The sequence below is a fragment of the Octopus sinensis genome, linkage group LG14 (genome assembly GCF_006345805.1).
Source record: "Octopus sinensis linkage group LG14, ASM634580v1, whole genome shotgun sequence".
Lineage (NCBI taxonomy): Eukaryota > Metazoa > Mollusca > Cephalopoda > Octopoda > Octopodidae > Octopus > Octopus sinensis.
In genome coordinates, this window is record NC_043010.1 from 20,031,935 (window position 1) to 20,054,755 (window position 22,821).

A 22,821-nucleotide genomic window follows, 5' to 3' on the forward strand; every position below is an offset into this window, starting at 1 on the left:
CTGTGGCCATGCTGGAGCACCACTTTGTAGGATATTAGTTGAATGAATTGACCCCAGTGCTTATTCTTTAAGCCTAGTACTTATTCAGTTGGTCTCTTTTGCTGAACCTCTAAGTTATGGGGACATAAATGAATCAACACCAGTTGTCAGGTGGTGGTGGGGGACAAACACAGACACAAAGACACACACGTGTGTGTCTGTGTTTGTATATATATATATATATATATATATATATATATATAAAGCAAATAAGTAACAAGGATGTCCAGGCATCAGTGCATTATGGCTGTTTCCATTTGATCAATCAATGAAAGCATTACATCAATTTGAAAGGAACCACTCTCCTCAGATGCAGATGACCCTTTCCAATATAAAGAATAAACCATTTTTTAGCACAATTTACATCAGTACTAGAAGCCAAAACATATGTTCAACTGCGTCTGAAGAGAGCAGTTCCTTTCAAATTGATGTAATGTTTTCATTGATTGATTAAATGGAGTGGCTTGAAGTGGCTGTAACACCCTTGTTTTTTATTTGATTTTTATTCACGTAACTGTGAAGTGCATGGACTATACCGAACTGGCTTGGTGCCTCAATTTAAGTACCTAATTCAACTGAATCTTAATTATTTCTCATATATATATATATATATATATATATATATATATATATATATATACATACACACACACACATGGTGGGCTTCTTTCAATTTCTGTCTATCAATTCCACTCACAAGGCTTTGGCTGGCCCAAGGCTACAGTAGAAGACACTTGCCCAAAATGTCATGAAGTGGAACTGAACCTGGAACCACATAGTTGGAAAGGAAACTTCTTACAACACAGCCTCAATTCAAAACCTTGATGTGAATTGATTTAAAACAGAAGATGAGTATTGAGTTTCATTTAGAAACCATTGGTGTCAGCTATATCAAATTTAACCCAAATAGCCATTGTTTCTTAATGTTCAGTTAACTTGTTTGGAGGTGAAAAGAAATTAAATTTTGTTACTGGATTTTTCATATTTAAGGTTTGCAAAGCCCTGGTTTAAAGCATATTTACTTCTTAATCTTATTGATAAAAGATGAAACAAAAATTACCTTTACACGTTTTCTCTGTTCGTTTGTCTGTCCGTCTCTCTCCCCCGCCCCCACCTTTTCTGAAACCTGAGTTGCCTCCCTTCTTTCTGTAACTTTCTAATTCTCTTCAATAACCATTCTTACTTAACCATTCTTCCACCCACTCTCATTTGATCTTTGTTCTCATCATCGCTCTTGCCTTACATGTGGCTATTTCAACTAGATTTCCCTCCCTTGTTTTTATATGACTGACTTGGATACTGCACCCACTCCTCATTCATTTGTGCCTGTTATCTTTTACTTTTAAGCTTTCTCTACAGAATTCAGAGCCAGTACTGAAAGTTATAATGTTTTGTATATGAATACATCAATGTAAACACTGCTTTCCATGCTAGCATGGGTTGGACAGTTTGACTGAGGAGTGACGAACCAGATGGCTGCACCAGGATCCAATCTGATTTGGCAAAGTTTCTACAGCTGGATGCCCTTCCTAATACCAACTACTCTGAGTGTAGTGGCTGCTTTTACGTGCCACCAGCATGAGGGCCAGTCAGGTGGCACTGGCAACGACCACGCTCAAATGTTATTTTTCATGTGCCACCAGTACATGTACCAGTAAGGCGATGCTGGCAACAATCACACTTGAATGGTGCTTTTTATGTGCCACCAGCACGGGAGCCAGTCAAGTGGCCCTGGAAACAATCAAGCTCAGATAATGCTTTTAAGGTTCCACTGGCACGTGTGCCAAACAGGTAGTGCTGTCATCGACCACGTCAGTGATTTTGATTGTGTTCATATACGAAACATAACGTTCAGTGTTGGCTCTAAATTCTATGGAATATTTGTTGAGATAACTGCTAATACAAAATGGCAGGACACTTTATTGATCCATAAACCTTTCATATACTTGGTTGTATATTATAGTTGCTAAACGAAATATGGTGTCTTTACAAAGCAGTTGATATTATCTTGGAAAGAGGTTTTCAATCAATTCATTGAGTGTTGTTGCATAAAAACAGCCCAACAACACTAACAAATGCACCTATGCCTCTCACTTTGTATAAATTGTGCATGTCTGTTAGTGATACAAGTATTTGAAGGACGAAACCTTTGACTATTAAAATCCTAATGTTATACAATGTTATACAAGTGAAGGCGCATGGCTCATTGGTTAGAGCGTCGAGCTTACGATCGTGAGGTTGTGAGCTCGAATCCCGGACCGGGCTGCGTGTTGTGTTCTCGAGCAAGGCACTTTATTTCACGTTGCTCCAGTTCACTCCAGCTGTAGAAATGAGTTGCGACGTCACTGGTGTCAAGCTGTATCGACCTTTGTCTTTCCCTTGGATAACACTGGTGGCGTGGAGAGGGGAGGCTGGTATGCATGGGCGACTGCTGGCCTTCCATAAACAACCTTGCCCGGACTTGTGTCTAGGAGGGTAACTTTCTAGGTGCAATCCCATGGTCATTCATGACCGAAGGGGGTCTTTTTATACAAGTTTATTACATCTGCCTCAGATTATTCTGTTTCATCTTCGATATTTCACAACGTGGGGGTGAGGTGGAGGGTGTTTATACATTATTTACATTTGATGGATATTTGTCCTCATCTTGTTTGTTGTTAACACAACGTTTCGGCTGATATATACTCTCCAGCCTTCATCAGGTGTTTTGGGGAAATTTTGAACCTGGGTTCTCATTTCTAAGGTATTTTCCAATGTTATTGTTATTATTATTATTATTATTAGTTAGGTCACTGCTTGATGAAGGCTGGAGGGTATATGACAAATATCCGTCAAATGTAAATAATGTACATGATTCTTCATCTCTTAAATATAGAACTGGAGTATTTATATTTGAACATTTTTCTGTATATTTTGATATTTAGGAAGATTATGTTGAGTATTCACGTCATGGGACGATTATCAAAGGCCAAGAGAAGGCATCTATCAAGTCACGCTACGAAGAAGATGTTTATCCAAATAACCACACAGTAAGTTTGTGTTAGATTTTATTCAATATCATCATCATTGCCATCTGTTCTCCATAGGTCGGATGGTTTGATAGGAGCTAGCAGGGCCAGGAGCCACACCAGGTTCCATAGTTTGTTTTTCGCCTGGTTTCTTATTTCTTTTCTGCCCACAAGGGGCCACACACAGAGAGGACAAACAAGGACAGTCGATTATATCAACCCCAGTGCGTAACTGGTACTTATTTAATCGACTCCAAAAGGATGAAAGGCAAAGTCGACCTCGGCAGAATTTGAACTCAGAACGTAACGGCAGACGAAATACGGCTACGCATTTCACCCGGCGTGCTAACGTTTCTGCCAGCTTGCCGCCTTGTAAGGATGCAGTAGCATATAACTTTATGTCTCGAACCGAAACCATTTCTAAAAAAAAAAAAAAGTGACACATGCTGGGATCACATTTTTACCACTAAACTACTCTGATCATAAAACAGACGAAATACCGCTAAGCATTTCGTCCGGAGTGCTAACGTTTCTGCCAGCTCGCCGCCTTATATGGTTTCTATGACTGGATGCCCTTCCTAATGCCAACCACTTTACAGAGTGGACTGGGTGCTTTTTATGTGGCACCAACACCACATGATTGTGTGAAAGGATTTAGGATAAGAATGAGTAAATAAAGTTTGATACTGTTGTATGATTTGGGTTTTCTTAATTGTTCCTGAATCAAACATAAAGATGAAAAAGATTGATAGTACAATGATCTGGATTGCATTTTAAGGGGAATAAATTCTATTTTTAATGGCTTTCTGAGAGGGAGAACATGAGCAGCCTTAATATGGTGTCTCCTCCAAAACTGGTGAGCAGAAATTATTGTCAAACCAGAGAATAATGTGAACTCTGTGAAAGGTACTTAACCCTTCTGATACCAACCCAGCTGAAACCAGTTCTGGCTCTGAGTTCAAATGTCTTGTTTTCAAAAGTTTTGAATTAAAATCTTCCACCAAACCTTAGTCATAATTTATGTTTCTAACACTAGCTGAATGATAACTAAGTTATTTTACTAAATTCTTTGTTATATTTAAAGTAATTGAAAGAAACACAGAACATCTCAAGATAAATACAGCAATGAAAGGGTTACTGGTCAGATGGTAGTTTTAAAGTTGGTGATTGATGAAGTCTGCTACACAAGGAGAGCCAACAAGCTTTTGCACCATTTCTACCAATCTCACAAAGTTTTTTTTTTCAAGCCTGTTGTCTACACCAGCAGTTTGCAATAGCAACTCTCAGGGCCACATGTGGCCCTCAAGCATCCTTTCAGTGGCCCTCAATAGTATGAATTTTTCTTTAAATTGTGTTGTACTTTTGTTTGGTGTGAAGCCCCAAGAAAAGTCTAGTTTTGGGATCTGGCTCAGACATTAAAGAGGTTGAAAACCCCTTGTATATACAGTCTCATTGAATAAGAATCGTTACAGTGAGAACAGAGGTAAAAATTGTTCAAATGAATGCATACAATTCTTGACAAATCTTGCAGTCTCAGCTGCAAAAGCTTTGCATTCAGATGAGCATGTGCATTTATTGGAAAAAAAGAAAGAAACCTTCTTGATTCACTGTGTATAGACAAAGTGAAGGGGAAATAAGCCACATCTTTTAGCCTGTAGATTAATAAATTTCTTTCTCATTGGTTGCAATAAATGATTCCTTAAGATGTACTAATTTGACTAATCAGAGTCAGTACTAATTACTACTTTATTCTGGATCCAACCTTGAATGGATGCTAGTGATATATATATCTATTATATAAAATCCGTTCTGTCTGTCTGTGTATATTGTTTTCTAGGATCTCGGGCATCCTCCATCTGATTGCACTCAAATTTGATATGTAGATACCGATGGTATCAGGGCATGTATAAGTCTTGAAAAAATTACAAAAATTGATTCCAGGTGAGAATGTGATTGATAAAGCCATGCGAACGTGCATTTGTACGTGCAAGTACATCAGCTGTTGCGATCGATACTACGCGTACGCGAGAAAAATGCACATGCAGTTTGTGCAAAAAAAGCTGGCTGGCTTGAAATAATGTCACAAAATGGGACGGTCGGACAAGTTGTTTTGAGAAAATTTGGTTTAAATGTTTGACAACTCAGCACCGTCCATTGGACGGTGGGGTGGGGGGGGGGTTTGCTTACATGTATATATATATATATATATGTATATATTTTGTTACAAAATTTTTTTTAATTAAAATATAACAGATTTTTTTCTATTATAAAATTGAACCTGGTGTTGAGCTAAACATAATGAAGGGTTCCATGTTTGACATCCCTAATCTAAAAGTCTCCAGTTTTATGCTGAAGAACCAAATAATTATTTCTAAATTTCTTCCATGGCTCTTCAGGAATTGTATTTTAAAATTTCAAAATATTGAAAAATTATTTATGTAAAATATTTTGAGTAATATTTTTGTCTTTTTTATTTGTTTCCAGAGTGTTTGGGGTTCTTACTGGAAAGAAGGCCAATGGGGTTTCAAGTGTTGTCATTCATTAATAAAAGGCAGTTACTGCACTGGAGAAGCTGGTAAAGACGCTAACAATGTAAGTTTCTCTTGTCTGTCTGTCTGTTTGTCTGAGGTTGTGGAAGATTTGTTAAAGAGGACTTTCTGAGGTGAAATGCCACCAATGTTGACTTTGCTTTTTCAGAGTTGATAGAATTAAGTACCAGCCAAATGCTGGTGTCAATGTAATCATCTATCCCTCCCGACCCCTCTTCCTAAAATTGCAGGCCTTGTGCCAAAAATTGAAACTAATAATTATTATAGTGATTATTATCTTCTAGACTTGAGATTGGTCTTATTCCAGGTGGGACTTCAGTGGGTAGCTGGTTACTAACTATGACCTTAGATGCTTTCAATATGCCATCAAGTGCTCAAAACCCTTCTGGTGATCTTTCCTGTTCCTAAGAGGCAAATCTTTTGTAGAAGCTCTACAGGATGTTCCAGTGCAATCTCCGTTATCCCTAATGCACCAATTATAATTACTGTTATGAGCGAGAGCACAGTGCATGCCATCAGAGTGATGCTGGGGTACAAATATATAAGACCCAATATACATATCATGACTTCCCATCTGATAAGGGTACACCAGGCATATGCATCACAACCATATGTGCAACATGGTGACCTCATATCAAAATAAACAGTGCACATGACTTTGCAAATGGGGCCCAGTTAGAATTTTCTTCAAGTTGAGTAGCCCATCCTGCTCAAAAGATCCCTGAATAAAGGTTGTTTAAGGACGATGAATGAAATACCCATGTTTCCAGGGGTGAATTATTCAAATCTCAAAGAATTCCTCTCAGCACATAGCTATGACACTCACCCCACTACTCCTGCTCATGATCAGAAATGCTCAGAGTTACTGACAAGCAAATCTGTGGTGTTGAACAGAATATTTTTTGTGGCCCATCTTTTCTACCAAGACAAAACATTTATATGATATTAAAGATTGTTTGCCAACATAACATGGCAGTCCTGGTTTAGGACTAATGTTGCTGTAATTTAGCCCCAGGAGACATCGTCTCCAGCTGGCTATACAACACAATCTGTGTCTTTATATTTTCAAACAAAGGAATCTAACTCAGCTCAAAACAATATCTGTATAATTTTCTAATTTATAAATCAGTGATTAGTTGTCACTTTGAAAACTATATATTTCGAACAGGATTTTGGCAGTACCACCTCTAGCCAAGCAAGTATGCTGTGCTGATGAAGGGAAATAACCTGGAAATCGCGATACACAGATATTGTTTTGAGCTGAGTGGGCGTGCTAGATTCCCTTGTTTGAAAATATAAAGACATAGATTGTGTCGTATAGCCAGCTGGAGGCAATGTCTCCTGGGGCTAAAATTACAGTCACATTCATCCTAAACCAGGACTGCCATGTTGTGTTGGCAAACAATCTTTACTACAAAGTACTGTTGCTGAATATCTCATGTTGTGAGATTTAAAAATAGTAATTTTCTAATGTATATGATAATACTTCCAATCAATGAAGAACAGAAGTCATGAGAGCCACTGCCTGGTGGTGGTGGTTGTTATTATTAATCTTTAACTGTTACGATTTAATATTTTAATTCTTGTTAAAATTCTTTTTTCTTTTACAATTGTTTTCCTCAGTCTGATTTACTGGAAATTGAAAATAATTTACTGTCTGGACCTCCAAAACAAATTGAACCACCAAAGTCACTTCTTCAGGTAATTTTCTTATATTTGTCTGATTGTTTTAATTTTAAAAAAATATTGCTATGAAAATAGTAAAAAAAGCAAAAAACTTTGGTGCAACTGTAGCCATATAATTGAGGGGCCTGCTTAGCTATCATGTAATTATGGGTTCAGTCCTACTGCGTGGCTCCTTGGGCAAGTGTCTTCTATGATAGTCCCACCACCAACTAATGTCTTGTGACTGAGTTTGAGAAGCAGACACTATGTAGAAGCCTATTGTGTGCATGTATGTTTGTATACCTGTATATCTATCTGTCTATCTATCAGAAAAAAAGAACACCAACAAAGAAGCCAATTTGCCGAAAAGTCCTTTGCAATAATTGTTCTTTCCTAAGTTGTAGACACTCCCTTGTTACTCTCTCCATCAAAAGTGCATGGGCCAGTAATTAGCCTTCTAAATACCTGTCACTTGTGATGCTGTTGTTCACCATTTGCAACATAAAAGCTAAAAAAATAAAGACCCAAAAATACAGAATTTGATTTTGTTGAAATATTAAATCTGATTATGTTTAATTATTGTTTGTTTTTAATTATTTCTGTGTTCATCTTTTGAAGTCCATCGATGTATGGAACTGATCAAACCAAACCGGCACTCCGTCGGTTGTGACAAGGTGTTCCAGTTAATTGGATCAATAGAACAGCCTGCTCATGAGAATTAAAGTGCATATGGCTGAGTACTCCACAGACACATGTACCCTTAATGTAGTTCTCAAGGAGATTCAGCACGACACAAAATGAGGCAAAGCTAGCCCTTTGATTTATAGGTACAATTCATTTTTACCTGCTGAGTGGTCTGGAAAAATGTGAAATAAAGTGTCTTGTTCAAGGGCGCAGTGCATTGCCAGGAATTGAACTGACAACCTTCTGATTGTGAGCCGAATGCACTAACCACTAAGCCACATGTCTTCACATTGAATGGATAATGTCGTTCAAACATCAGGAGGTTGGAGTAAAGATTGTTTGCCAACATAACATGGCAGTCCTGGTTTAGGTTGAATGTTTCTGTAATTTAGCCCCAGGGGACATCGCCTCCAGCTGGCTATACAATACGATCTATGCCCTTATGTTTTGAGCTGAGTGGGGGTGCTAGATTCCTTTGTTCGATAATATAAGGACACAGATCGTGTCGTATAGCCAGCTGGAGACAATGTCTCCTGGGGCTAAAATTACAGCAACATTCATCCTAAACCAGGACTGCCATGTTGTGTTGGCAAACAATCTTTACGCCAAAGTACTGTTGCTGGATATCTCTCGTTGTGAGATTTTAAAATAGTAAATTTCTAATGAGGAGGTTGTTGAATATCGTTTGTTTACTCTTCATTGAGAAGTGTTCTTTATTTTAATTTTCAAAATTGTCCACATTCGTTGTAGAATAATAAATTTTTCTTTCTCCTGTTCCTCCTCTCCACCTGTCTGGTTTTTTTAGCAACATCAAGAAAGAAGAGCAAAAGAGAAAAACAGCAAACATCCCAAGACAAAATCCTCAAAGAAGAACTCAAGCCACAAGAAGGAAAGAAAGTCTAAGAAAAGTAGTAGTAGTAGTAGCAGCAGTAGTAGTGGTAGTAGCAGCAGTGGTAGTAGTAGTAGTGACAGCAGCAGCAGTGACAGCAGCAGCAGCAGCAGTGACAGTAGCAGTGATAGCAGTTCAAGTTCTGAAGATGAAGAAGAGAAAAAGAAGAAACGTATGGCTAAGGTAAGTCTGTGAGTCTTTAATAAAACTGAACAAAATAAACGAGCAAAAACGGCATCATCATCATTTAACGTCTGCTTTCCATGCTGGCATGGGTTGGACGGTTTGACTGAGGTCTAGAGAGCCAGCAGCTGCAGCAGGCTCCAATCTGATCTAGTAATGTTTCTACAGCTGGAAGCCCTTCCTAATGCCAACCACTCTGAGAGTGGGGTGAGTGCTTTTTACATCCCACTGGCACAGGAGCCGGTCAGGCAGTGCTGGCATCGATCACTTTCGGAGAGTGCTTTTTATGTGCCACTGGTACGGGAGTCAGTCAAGTGGCACTAGCATTGGCTGTGTTTGGATGATGCTTTTTATGTGCCACTGGCACGAGAGCCAGTCAGACGGCCCTGGCATTGCACAGTTTTGTTGCTAGACGCAGGCATGGCAGTGTGGTTAAAAGATTTGCTTCTCAGCCTTGTAGTTCCTGGTTCAGTCTCACTGCACAGCCCCTTGGGCAAGTATCTTCTACTATAGCCTCGGGCTGACCAGATCTATATAACCACTCATCTGGCTCGCATCCCTTTCCCTCAGTTCCACTCCCTCTCCCAGCTGAGGGGCTCTTTGCTTTGCAAGTTACTTGGTGACCGTGTCAGTGTTGGTGCCACATAAAAAGCACCCAGTACACTCCGTAAAGTGGTTGGTGTCAGGAAGCACACCCAGCTGTAGAAACCATGCCAAAACAGATAATTGGAGCCTGGTTCAGCTCTCCAACCTTGCCAGCCTCTATCGAGCCATCTTATCCATGCTAATATGGAAGACATGTTAAAAGCTGATAATATAATATAATCTTTATAGTTGTTGTTTTCATCTCCTCTCCCCATCAATTTTGCTATTAATGTTTTAGTGTAACTGGGTTACATAATTTCCTGATTTAAACTAGCTGTATCTGGTTCAAATTATGTAGCCTAGAGATTTCGATGATGTGACTGTTTATATTTAGAATGACATTGTAGGATAGGTATGAGGTGTTAGATCTGGTTGGTTTGAACATAAATTCTGATGTGGTTGACTTTGCTTTTTATCCTTTTGAGATCAGTAAATTAAGTACCAGTGGAATACTGAGGTCAATGTAATCGACTTGTCCTCTCCCTCAGAATTTCAGGCCTTGTGCCTTTAGTAGAAAGGATTTCTCTTTAAGTGCCGAGCTGACTGATTCGTTAGTATGCCAGGCAAATGGCTAATGACATTTTGTCTGTTTTTACATTCTGAGTTTAAATTCCACTGTGGTTAACTTTGCTTTTCATCCTTTCGGGGTCAATGAAATAAGTACCAGTGGAACGCTGGGGATTGATGGGATCGACTTACCCCCTCCCCCAAAACTGCTGAGTTTGTGCCAAAATTTGAAACCAATATAAAGAAACCCCTGAGGCAAATAGCCATAAAGCTGGTTGTCACTATGGGGAAACCCCTTGCACAAACAGCTATACACCAGGCTGTCTGTACAGAGTAACCCCTCAGGCAAATAACTATAAACTTTCATGTTATAAAGATATGGATGAAAAGAAGAAAAAACTGAAAGAGTCCCTTAACCCTTTTGATACCAACCAATCTGAGACCACCCTTACTTTTATGATATAAGCTTTATGCTTGAAATGGTTCTCAACTGGGATCCATATAAGATTTCTAGGGGCTCATGCAACAAAATAGTAAATTTGCTTTAGATGTATGTATTGGTGTGTATCGCAAGAAACAGCTGGGTTTCTTTCTCTAACATTTTATATAATTCAACCAACACAAGTCAATGTGAGAAAAACAAAATAGGGATTTTGAAAGAAAGTTCTATAAAACTAGTTTTTAAACAGCGAATGGTTATGGGGGTCCACCAGAATAAAATAGTAATCAAAGGGTCCATAGATAACAAATGTTTGAGAACCCCTACTTTAAAGTGATCTCAGTCAAAACTTTCCATCAAAATTCCTTGTTAATTCAAGTTCCAAGCACCAGCTTTAATAATGACAAAATCATTTTACTAAATTCTTTGTTAGTTTCAAAATTAATTGGTACGAATGCAGTGTTTTCTAACAGTAATATAGTAGCAAAGGGGTCAAATTTATCCCTCAAGTTCACTAATAATCCTTATTTCTAATCTCTTTAGTCTCCCTAATTGAAAAATATTCTTAGAGTAAAAACTTTTTTCTTTGAAATTGGTGAAGTGTGAAGACTGTTTTAACTTTGTTCTCTCTGTAGGCGCTCAAGGCTGAAGAGGAACATCAACGATGGGCTGACAACTACCTTAAAATGGACGAGCGTAAACGTCCTTACAACAGTATGTATGAATCAAAAGCTCCGACAGAAGAAGAAATGGAGGCTTATCGCATCAAACAATTCCGATTGGATGATCCAATGGCTCACTTTGATGACTGATAGTTTTGGTGCAAATTCCATCAACAATTTATGCAATTTTTATTTTTGTTTATATGTAATATTTCCAAATATCTCTTTGTTATTTACAAACATTTTTTCAATTCCCCCCCCCAACCACCATTACATGCTTCTGTATAAACTTGTACCCAATTAAAACCTCTTCGTTTATTTTTATTCTAATCAGTATTTTTCAATATAGCTAAGTGTCCATTACTGCCATCATCATCATCCTCATCATCATCGTCATTGTCATCATCATCACTACCATAATCCTTATCAAATATTAATGAATCAGAATTAATGAGAAATTCTGCCTCTACACAATTGCTCGACCTTCATGAAATAGCAACGAAATCACTCTCAGATCACCCCACCTCCTTCTCTCCGAGAAGGATGGATATTCTTTTATTCGTTTCAGTCATTTTGACTGCAGCCATGCTGGAGCACCACCTTTAGTCGAGCAAATCGACCCCAGGACTTATTCTTTGTAAGCCTAGTACTTATTCTATCGGTCTCTTTAGCCAAACCACTAAGTTATGGGGGGGGGTAAACACAGCAGCATCAATGTCAAGCGATGTTGGGGTACACACACATACATACATATATATAAACGACGGGCTTCTTTCAGTTTCCGTCTACAAAATCCACTGATAAGGCTTTGGTGGGCCTGAGGCTATAGAAGACACTTGGCCAACATGCCACACAGTGGGACTGAACCCCAAACCATGTGGTTGGTTAACAAGCTACTTACCACACAGCCACTCCTGTGTCTATGAATATGAATATATTGAATTTTTTAATCTTCTATCTTCAAAATCAAACCAACAATAACATAAACAAAACAAAACAAAAAAAAATAAAATAAAAAGAGACCCAGAATGTTTAAAAGATAAATTGAGGATGTAACCCTGCCATCAAATTGTGCATTTAAAATGTCAACGTAGCCAAGTAATCAAGCTATCTACTTTCAGACTGGAGCATTTATGTCCAAAGTTCAAATGCAGTGCTCACCTGACATTTTTTTATCAGAAAACACACCTTTTTTTTTGTGAGATGAGTCATCACCATCATCATCATCATCTGCATTGTTTTAACATCCACTTTTCCATGCTTGCATGGGTCAGATAAAATTCATTGAGGCAGGTTTTCTTAGACCAGATGCCTTTCCTGTCAGCCAAGCTGCACCTGTTTGCAATTAAAATAATATTCCTGAAATTTTGGTGGGAGGTAACTAGTTGATTGCATCAACCCCTGTGTTTTACTGGTGCTTGATTTATTGACCCCAAAAGAATAAAAGGCAAAGTAGACCTCAACGGGATTTGAACTCAGAACATAAAGACAGATGAAATACCGTTAAGCATTTTGCCCAGTGTGCTGACGATTCTGCCCGCTCTCGCTGCCTTTGTAAATAGCAATGTGAAATAAATCACATTGGTCCCAGTATTTGACTTGTTTTATTGATCCCTGCCTTCCAGGAAGGATAAAAGAGAAAGTTGACTGAAAAGAGCCTTGAATTCTCTGTAACTGGTCAAATTATTTAACCAAGCATTTCAGAGAATGAAAAAAAAATCAATGCTGCAAACAGCTGTTTGAGCATTCTGAATTCCCATAAGAAAACAGATGATACAGGCAAATCCCCAGAAATATTTCCTAGACTAAGTGACCTTATTATGCGATATGCCACTACATCATGACAAGGAAATCAAGGCTAATTAACCAGATATTGTTATCAAGCAGTGGAAATGCTTCCTAACTGATAAAATCATTCTCACTAGATGATAATGTAGTTTCTCAAAGACATGGAGAAATTATCCTAATATAAAGATCTGGAAACAGAAATATTGGGGATTAAAAAGAATAAAAACAATCTCTGTAATGGTAAGTGCTTTGGGAATTATTTTTAAAAAACCCCCAAAATGCAGACAAATACATAACAAGTATCTTATATCTTTTATGTGTTTCAGTCATTTGACTGGCCATGCTGGGGCATTACCCTGAAGAGCTTTTAGTCGAATGGATCGACCCTAGTACTTATTCTATCAGTCTCATTTGTTGAACTGCTAAGTTACAGGGACATAGACCAACACTGGTTGTCAAGCAGTGGTAGAGGACAAACAATGACACACACATTGATATCTATGATAGGCTTCTTTCAGTTTCCATCTACCAATTCAACTCACAAGGTGTCAGTCGGCCTGAAACTATAGCAGAAGACATTTGCCCATCGTGTCATGCAGTGGGACTGAACACGGAACCTTGTGGTTGAGAAGCAAGCTTCTTACCACACAGCCATGAGCTGCACCTATGCATATCATCATCGTTTAACGCCCGTTTTCCATGCTGGCATGGGTTGGACGGTTTGACTGGTGACTGGTGAGACAGGAGGCTGCACCAGGCTCCAATCTGATCTGGCAATGTTTCTACAGCTGAATGCCTTTACTAACGCCAACCACTTTGAGAGTATAGTGGGTGCTTTTTATGTGCCACTGGCACTGGAGCCAGTCAGGCGGCACTGGCATCGGCCACATTCACATGGTGCTTTTTACGTGCCACTTATACAGGAGCCTTTCGAGACCAGCAGCATTCAGAAAATAGCACAGCTAGGCACCATACGCTGTATGCTATCAAGAATACTGTCAAGGCACTAATAAAAAAAAAAAAACCAACTGAAAACAATGCACGATACTCAAGGCAAACAGCTGTGCTTGGTTGTGCTGTGAATGTCTACAAGAAAAAGAAGGTAACAACAACAATAATAATAATGGTCCTTTCTACTCTAGGCACAAGGCCTGAAATATTTTGGGGGAGGGGATGATTTGATTACATCGACCCCAGTATGCAACTGGTACTTAATTTATCAACCCTGAAAGGATGAAAGGTAATGTCAACCTTGGCAGAATTTGAACTCAGAACATAGTGGCAGACAAAATACCGCTCAGCATTTTGCCCGGCCTGCTAACAATTCTGCCAGCTTGCCTCCTTAATAATAACAATAATAATACTAATAATAATGGTAACAATCCTTTCTATTTTAGGCACAAGGCCTGAAATTTTTGCAGAGCGGGGCTGGTTGATTAGATTGACCCCAGTGTGCAACTGGTACGTAATTTATCAACCCCAAAAGGTAAAGTCAACCTTGGTGGAATTTGAACTCAGTGAGGCCCAACGCTCTGAGGTCAAACTTGACTACCTCATCCCATGTCTTCCTTGGTCTACCTCTCACCCTGATACCTTCAACCGTTTGGAAGTGGCTCTTCTTCACACATCTCTCCTCATCCATCCGCAGTACATGACCATACCATCGCAAGCGTCGCTCTTGCACACCACATCTGATGCTTCTTATGTCCAGCATTTCTCTCAGGGTGCTCACACTCTGTCGTGCGTGCACACTGACATTACACATCCAGCGGATCATGCTAGCTTCATTCCTTTCAAGTCTACGCATGTCCTCTGCAGTCACAGCCCATGTTTCACTACTATGAAGCATGGCAGTTCGCACACATGCGTCATACAATCTACCTTTCACTTTGAGCGAGAGACGCTTTGTCACCAGTAGGGGTAGGAGCTTTCTGAACTTTGCCCAGGCTATTCGTATTCTAGTGGTGACACTCTCTGAGCATCCACCTTATAATAATAATAATAATAATAAACCTTTATGCTATAGGCACAAGGCATGGAATTTGTGGGGAGGGGGATAGTCAATAACATCGACCTTAGTGCTTCATTGGTTCTTAATTTATTGACCATGAACGGATGAAAGGCAAAGTTGACCTCAGCAGAATTTGAACTCAGAATGTGAAGACATATGAAATGATGTTAAGTATGTTGCCTGGCATGTTAACAGTTCTGCTAGATTGCCACCTTGATAATAATAATAATATTAATAATCCTTTCTACTAAAAGCGCAAGGCCTGAAATTTGGGGGGAAAGGACTACTTGATTACATCGACCCCAGTGCGTAACTGGTACTTAATTTGTCAACCCCAAAAGAATGAAAGGCAAAGTCGACCTCAGCAGAATTTGAACTCAGAATACAGCGATGGGTGAAATACCGCTAAGCATTTCATCCAACGTTCTAATGATTCCGCCAGCTTGCTGCCTTGATGATGATAATAATAATAATAACCCATTCTACTGTAGATAAGGTCTGAAATCATTGGGGAGGGGACTAGTTGATTACATCGACCCCAGTGTTTTACTGGTACTTAGTTTATTGACCCTGAAAGGATGAAAGGAAAAGTTGACCTCAGTGGAATAGGAACTCAGAATGCAGCGATGGGTGAACTACTGCTAAGCATTTCGTCTAGTGTGCTAACGATTCTGCCAGCTCGCTGCCTTGTTAATACTGATAATAATAATAATAATAAACAGAAACAATTCCTATCATAGTAGGTGCATTAGGTATGATAAAAAATATTCAGACAAATACATAACAAAAACACCAGGACTTACAAACATATATAACATACAGAAAATTGCACTACTGGGCACTGCACACAAAACACTTTCAATACAGTAAAAATAAGAGCACCACAACAAATCACAACACATACCCAAGGCACACAGAGCTGCGCTCGGTAGTGAAGTGAAAGCACGCTGTAAAAATAAAACTACTGAATAATAATAATAATAATAATAATGAATGTGCTGTATGTAGAGCTTCCACAGAAGGTTTGTCTCTTAGGGACAGGAAAAGTTATCAAGGGGGTCTGAAACACTTGAAAGACTACTGAAAGCTTGTGGATATCTAAGGTTACATGTAGTAACTTGCTAACTACACAAGTTCCACTGGGAATAAGAACAAACCTGAGTCAAATCAATAACATCAACAATAATAATACAAGTGGTGAGTGGCAGGGGTAGAGACGAAATATTTTTGTTTTTTACTCGCTGAGTGCAGAGGGAGGGACAGAACCCATGATCTTTGCAGGATCCCCAAGATTGGAGCAGTTGATGTCATTCATCCATAAAGCACTGGGATTTGCACTTACAGAGCATGGACTGCTAAGCACATTTTACGAAAATGACACTACCATGCACACATAAAAAAAACAAATAGTTAAAATATCTTCTTAATATAATATAATGGTAGCAAGTTTTACATCATCTGGAAAGTCATTAGTTGAACTATTAGTCCTCTTGCATTCTGGGGGGTATCAGAGCGTTTGAATGTCATTAGACCCCAACAAATGCCCATAAATTAAATGCATCTACCTGGAACACGATCGTGGCCTGTCAACTCCTGCTTGACAGCCATGATTGTGGCCCGTCATGCTTTTCGTGTTAATGTTTGTCTTGAATCCTTCCTGCAAGTCAACACTCACAAGCAAGGTATGAGCTGGGAAGAGGAGATTCCAGTGGGGGAATATGTTCTGGGGAGGGAGGACTAGATTAGTGCAGGGGCCATGGAGTTTGGGTGTAGCAAAAGTGATGAGTGGGGTAGAGGTATGAGAGTAGCCAGCTGTGAGGAGCAGAGGCCATTATAGTAGAAAAGACAGTGAGAAGAGACAACATGGCTGTTGGGCAGAGGCTGAAATGTGCCTGTTCAGTGGTTGTGTACTTGTTAGTCAAATGGCCCTTCGTTGGGTGTCAGTGAGCATAGCTGCACTAGCACCATTTAGTGAAGGTGCGTTGCTGTGGTTAGTGTATTCGACTCACAATTGTAAGGTCGTGGTTTTGATTTCTTACGGCACGTTGTCTCCTTGAGCAAGACTCTTTATTTCACATTGCTCCTGTCCACTCAACTGGCAAAAACGATTTGTACCTGTAATTCAAAGGGAGCCTGCCTTGTCACATTCCCGTTTCATGCTGAATCTAACCTGACATCATTACGGGTACGCTGTACGTGTATCTGTGGAGTGGTCAGCCACTTGTGTGTTAATTTCACAAACATGCGATGCCGCTGACCGGATCAACTGGACACAGTCACCGTCGTTAGCGACGGAGTACCAGTTACAGTTACTACGACATATGCACCACACAATAACTTTATCAATAAATAATACTAACATTTCAATCAATATTTAGCAAACAATTTCACGACCATGCAACAAAAAGTTGTGTTGCTATGTTTTGTATCCTTATACGTGTCAAAACAGACGTGAATTTTGTTTCTGTTTGCAAATCGCTTCGCCGCCTCTTCCCTCTCACCATTAGTCGCGAGGTCGCCTCGCCCCATCTCATCGTAAGCTCAGATCATTTCAACGGGGTGGAGACTTCGCTAAACAAACCTTGATCAATTTTTATATCCTGCTTTAGTTTGTATTACCAGAGTCATGTCTGAAAATGTATATTTCGCTGGAATCGAGGGGTAAGTTGCTTATTCCTTCTTTCTTTCTTGTAATATTGATGTTTATTGTTGTTGCTTAGGGGGGAAATATTGCTTGTTTTGCGGCTGATCCATCAACTTGAAAGAGAAGAATCTTGGCATTCATGTTTCTTGTCTCTGTACGAAAACCTTCACACACTAACCATTAAAACGTGAAACAGGCTCATTTTACTTACCTGTCCGACTTAAAAATATAACACACTTGTTTTTAATTTAGACACGAGTTTTGAAGGAAAATATGGTAAAATTTTCGAATTTTACCGAAAAAGTTGAGTGATAGCATCGACTCCAACACTTGACTTAGTATTTAATTGTGTAGACACGGGAATTGGACTCGTTACTTATTCGCTTACATGAAGTGTTCGCGCTTTAATTGTTTAAATTAAATTGTCATTAATTCTGTTAACATTCATTCAGGACAGAAATATCTTTGTTTAGATTGAAATGAATTTTTTTTTTTAATTTGAATGAAACTAAGAAAAAAGAATCTCAATTCATTATCTTTGCTTTCAAATCTTCTGAACTTTTATCTCAAATAAATAGAAAAGAAATTTAGTGAAATTGTCGAATTTGCCTGTAAAGAACGAACTCCTGCATAAAATGGGCGGAACCCGGAATGAACGACGCACTGGATCCACGAAAAATCTCCAAACATCCTAAAACTTTTTTTGTTTCTAAAATATACTTTAAAGCACGCAATTCAGTCATATTAATTAAGTTTTATTAATCACAAGTTTCTTCGTTTGTTCACACGAAATGTGTGGAATCCATGAATGCTGCCTATATCTAAAATATATAACTCAATGTGTAGTCATTTATATAAAATGATGATTTATTTGTAAATTGGGTGGATGTAGCACGTCGTTTCTAGGCAATTAGTTCCTAAAAGCGATTCTTTTATCCCGAGGGTTGTCGTTATCCGGGCTCGCGGAGAAATATTTAAGGTTGACATGTTTCACCTGACACCGTTTTTATCATGTCAAACCAGTGTTTACTTTTCGTGACCTTTGACCCGACCAAGGTTTTTAATTGTTTGGTACCAAGGCCATGCGTGCGGGTCATAGTTAATTAAATCGACTCCTGTATTTATTAACTATTTATTTAATCATCCCAGCAGTGATAATGTCGATCGCAGTTGATTTTACGGAAACTGAAGATTTACTTAATATCCGTTAAAAACAAAATTTCAGTAATAAATGTGAAAAAGATTGTAACATCTGATTTTTTTTTTAATTGTAAGTCTTATCAATTTTGGTGGCGGAAGTAAAGATCATGGACTTTGCGATTATTTTTTTTTTATTTTTTACAAGGCGGAGGTTCCGAATCTGCAAAAAAATCTGCATTTCACAATTCAAATCACTCCTTCACCCCCCCCCCTCTCCCTAAATTTCTTAAATTTTCACTTAAAAAAAAAATTTTTTTGGCGAAATACGTAGAAAAATACGGATCTTTTCTTTTTGATGGACGGAATTTTCTAGTTATCTAAAAAATTTGAAACTTCGTATACTTGTAGAATGTGTCAAAAGAAAACATTATTGTAAACAAAATTGTAATTTGTAACTTTAACGTAGTTTAATACACACGTGCACTTGCACACACACACTCTCTCTGTTACTCTCTCTCTCAAACACATGCATATACATTTGCACATGCACATAGTAATTAATATATAAGCGTACACACACATACGCACACAAGCATACATACATGTTCGTGAGTTGCCCCTTGCCGCAACATATTTACACAAAAGGTAAATAAACCAGAAGTGGGGGGGGAGGGTCAATGTTTCAACGTTTCGGGGTCGATAAATAAAGTACCAATTACGCACTGGTGTCGAGGATTTTTTTCCCAATTTATATCACAGCTTTCGACAAGCTGGGGCATTCTGTTATGAAAAAATATTTCGCAAATTTTTACAATATGACTCACACTCCACGCGCAAACTCTAGACCGCTTTAGGCATATTATTGTTTTATTTTTGTTGTTTCTGGTCCTTCAAAACCATGGGAGAAGCCTTTTCGGTAAAAACAATTAAAGAAAATATTCAAAAAATATCGTTAATATTTTTATTGGGCGACGAAATTCATCGATTTAAGAGATATAGCTGTTATTTCTAGCAGAAGACAGAAGCGAGAAGGATGAATAAGACGTGTGTGTGTGTGTGAGTTTTTAGACGCAGCAAATGATTTGAGCTCGAATGCTAGGATTTCATTGGTTAAAATTCGAAGAATTAAACTACGTTAAAGTTACAAATTACAATTTTGTTTACAATAATGTTTTCTTTTGACACATTCTACAAGTATACGAAGTTTCAAATTGTTTAGTCAACTAGAAAATTCCGTCCATCAAAAAGAAAAGATCCCAAAAAAATACGGAGATTATGATTCTGAAAAACAAAATTTTTGTAAAATTTCAATTTTTCAAAACCAATAAATAAATAACCCCCGTCCTCTCCGTCCTATGACAAGAAGTGAAATTAAAGTGTTTTCTCAACTAATGTTTCATGACGAGCATAACCCAACATGTGGTCAGAGAGAGCTATGCAAACATTAAATTTTTTGCTCACACACACACACACACACACACACAACAAAATGACATAAAAAAAATTTTTTTCTCTTTTGGTAATTCGTATTTAGAAAGTTGACGGGGTTGTTTATTTATTTATTTATTTTTTGAAAAATTGAATTTTACAAATTATTTTAAAATTCAGAATCATAATCTCCGTATTTTTCTATGTATCTCACCTAAAATATTTTTTTCAAAAAAGTGAAAATTTAAGAAATTGAGGGAGTGGGTGTGTGTTTAAATTTTGAAATGCAGATTTTTTTGCAGATTCGGAAAAAAATCCCAAAAGGGATCTTTACCCCAGCTGATTTTGGTATACCTGTACAAGTGTCTCAGCCTCACTGACTTTGTTTCATAACTTTCAGAAAACTGGGTATTTAAAAATTTTTTAATGAAATTTCGTATAAATAAACAAAATAGCAAGTTATAAACTCCCAAGAAAAGATGGAGTTGTGACATATACTAAATAGTAAAGCCAGTCACCACATCAAAGTGTCTGTTGAATGTTACTACTTGTTTAACCCCAGGCAGACTCTCCGCCTGCTGGTTATCGGTGTAACACTCTGCAACCTTTATACACCATAAATTGTCAGCAGGGGGAGCGAACCCCTACTAATCTCTTTGGCATGAATTTCGATTATATCAGAATTTAATGTAAAATTGTCAGGGACTCCTTCCCTCATTCTGGATGCTGCAATAAATGGGAGGGTCACTGTTTCTGTAGCCGAATGGAACAAAATTTTTAAGTATCAGAACTTGTCTGTGAACCATTTCTTCCAAGGCTGCTCATCTTGTTATGAATAGGAACCAAAAGCTAAGGCAGATGAGTTGCAAGTGTTGTATGAACATCTCTGAAAATGAAGTTGGTTCTTATGGAAGCAGAAGAGGCTGTCAAAGAAGGAAAATGCCACACTGTGAGTAGTTCTCCAATGACCGTTTTAAAGACAGAAAACTAACCAAATTTTTAGAGTGATAGAATATGGAACTGTATCATCTATGGTGTGTTGTCATCGAAAGTTATTATCCAAATAGATAGATGACTTTAGAGATAACAACTTGCATAATTGCAGCCGCCAAAGGTTTGTAAATCCTTCGATTTGCTCCGCTTCCTGAATAAATATCATAGAATCTGGTTTAGGTTATGCTTCCTTTGTTCTATTCTGCAGTGGTGCAACACAATCAAAGGCCATATTACTTGATGCCAATGGAAAAATTCTAGCAGAAGCAGATGGACCAGGCACCAATCAATATGTATGTAGACTTTCCAATTATTTTATTGTTATATTTATATAATAATAATAATGAAATTATTGTATACAGTACTCAGGTGCACCACAACTTGTCAAAAGTGTGTATAAAGCATACGCAGTAATGTACAAATGTCTGGGAAGTGAACAGTGTATGAGTCAGACACATGCTTGCGTGTGTATGGAGGGGAGAAAATCAGGTGTAGTGTTGACGAATCTCAGGAAGCATGGAAGTTTTGAAGGATGCAGTGCTCGGACAACTAACAAAGAAAAAAAATGTATAAGACTATTTCAGAAATAGTATAAATGTGTGTTTCTTCATAGACTAAATACTAAAGACTAACTTTTGAATCCTCGTTTTGAGAGATGTTACATGTTTCCTTCACTGTTGGAAACTGACACATATTAACATTGATAAAAATAGTAACAACTCTTTCTAACTTTGGCACAAGGCCAGCAACTGGGGAGAGATCAACCCCAGTGTTTAACTGGTACTTATTTTATTGATGCTGGAAAGATTAATACCAAAGTCGACTCTGGCAGAACTTAGGAAAACAGACAGAAACAAAAGGAAACATTGGAATTATTTTCAATGAAATTTCAATTGAAATAATTGTTTGTGATGTAGACAGAAGGCCTAAATACCTTAATCTAAATAGCAAAAAATAAATTTTGTTGTGTCTGGGGAGAGTAATTTTCTTTTTTGCCTTATAATGTAACACACTCACCGGTAAAATTTCCACTTTTTTTTCTTATTTTTATTTTCCTAAAATTTTCATTGTGTCTTGCAACCTTTTCAATAGTGGAAATTTTACTGGTGAGTGTGTTACATTATAAGGCACAAAAAGAAAATAACTGTCCCCAGACACAACAGAATATGCTTTAACACACGAAATCATATAAAAAATCTTGCAAACCAAATCCAAAAACGAAAAAAATAAATTTAAATTCTTATTTGTACTACTATTTGTCATCTTTCATTGAACAGCTGATTGGACTTGATGAATGTCTCAAGCGAGTTGAATGTATGATTTCTGAGTTGAAGGAGAAAGCTGGTTTAAAACCGGATTTGAAACTAAAGTCACTGGTAAGTTCTTATAGCTTGTATTTCCTTTTCTACGATGCCATACATGTCTGGATAAAAGCATTGTTTTTATTAAAAATGTATTGTTGTTTGTTGTCATCGTCTTTTTAACATCTGTCTTCCCTGCTGGCAAGCCAAATGCTGGTTAAATGGTTTGACCAGATCTGACAGATC

At 38.0% G+C, this 22,821-nt stretch overlaps 2 protein-coding genes and 1 long non-coding RNA gene across 4 annotated transcripts in view; 2 read left to right on the forward strand and 1 right to left on the reverse strand.

Moving 5' to 3' along the window:
• LOC115219020 (pre-mRNA-splicing factor SLU7) overlaps window positions 1–11,593 on the forward strand; it is a 28,110-nt gene extending 16,517 nt beyond the window's left edge. Inside the window, exons 11-15 of the mRNA XM_029789063.2 lie at window positions 2,964–3,068; window positions 5,532–5,639; window positions 7,220–7,297; window positions 8,751–9,017; window positions 11,244–11,593. Coding sequence (XP_029644923.1) covers window positions 2,964–3,068; window positions 5,532–5,639; window positions 7,220–7,297; window positions 8,751–9,017; window positions 11,244–11,420 — 735 coding nt within the window. The 3' untranslated portion in view covers window positions 11,421–11,593. The remainder of the gene's footprint in view (window positions 1–2,963; window positions 3,069–5,531; window positions 5,640–7,219; window positions 7,298–8,750; window positions 9,018–11,243) is intronic.
• Window positions 1–22,821, reverse strand: part of LOC118765908 — a 24,684-nt gene continuing 1,863 nt past the window's right edge. Inside the window, exons 2-5 of the long non-coding RNA XR_005001824.1 lie at window positions 9,560–9,563; window positions 6,693–6,697; window positions 1,108–1,114; window positions 1–11 (exon numbers count right to left, since the gene is read on the reverse strand). This is a non-coding gene — a long non-coding RNA (uncharacterized LOC118765908). The remainder of the gene's footprint in view (window positions 12–1,107; window positions 1,115–6,692; window positions 6,698–9,559; window positions 9,564–22,821) is intronic.
• Window positions 17,327–22,821, forward strand: part of LOC115219064 (N-acetyl-D-glucosamine kinase) — a 21,877-nt gene continuing 16,382 nt past the window's right edge. Inside the window, exons 1-3 of one of the 2 annotated variants that reach the window (XM_036508722.1) lie at window positions 17,327–17,730; window positions 21,483–21,567; window positions 22,552–22,650. In XM_036508722.1, coding sequence (XP_036364615.1) covers window positions 17,696–17,730; window positions 21,483–21,567; window positions 22,552–22,650 — 219 coding nt within the window. In that variant the 5' untranslated portion in view covers window positions 17,327–17,695. The remainder of the gene's footprint in view (window positions 17,731–21,482; window positions 21,568–22,551; window positions 22,651–22,821) is intronic. The other variant, XM_029789125.2, reaches the window with a different exon arrangement.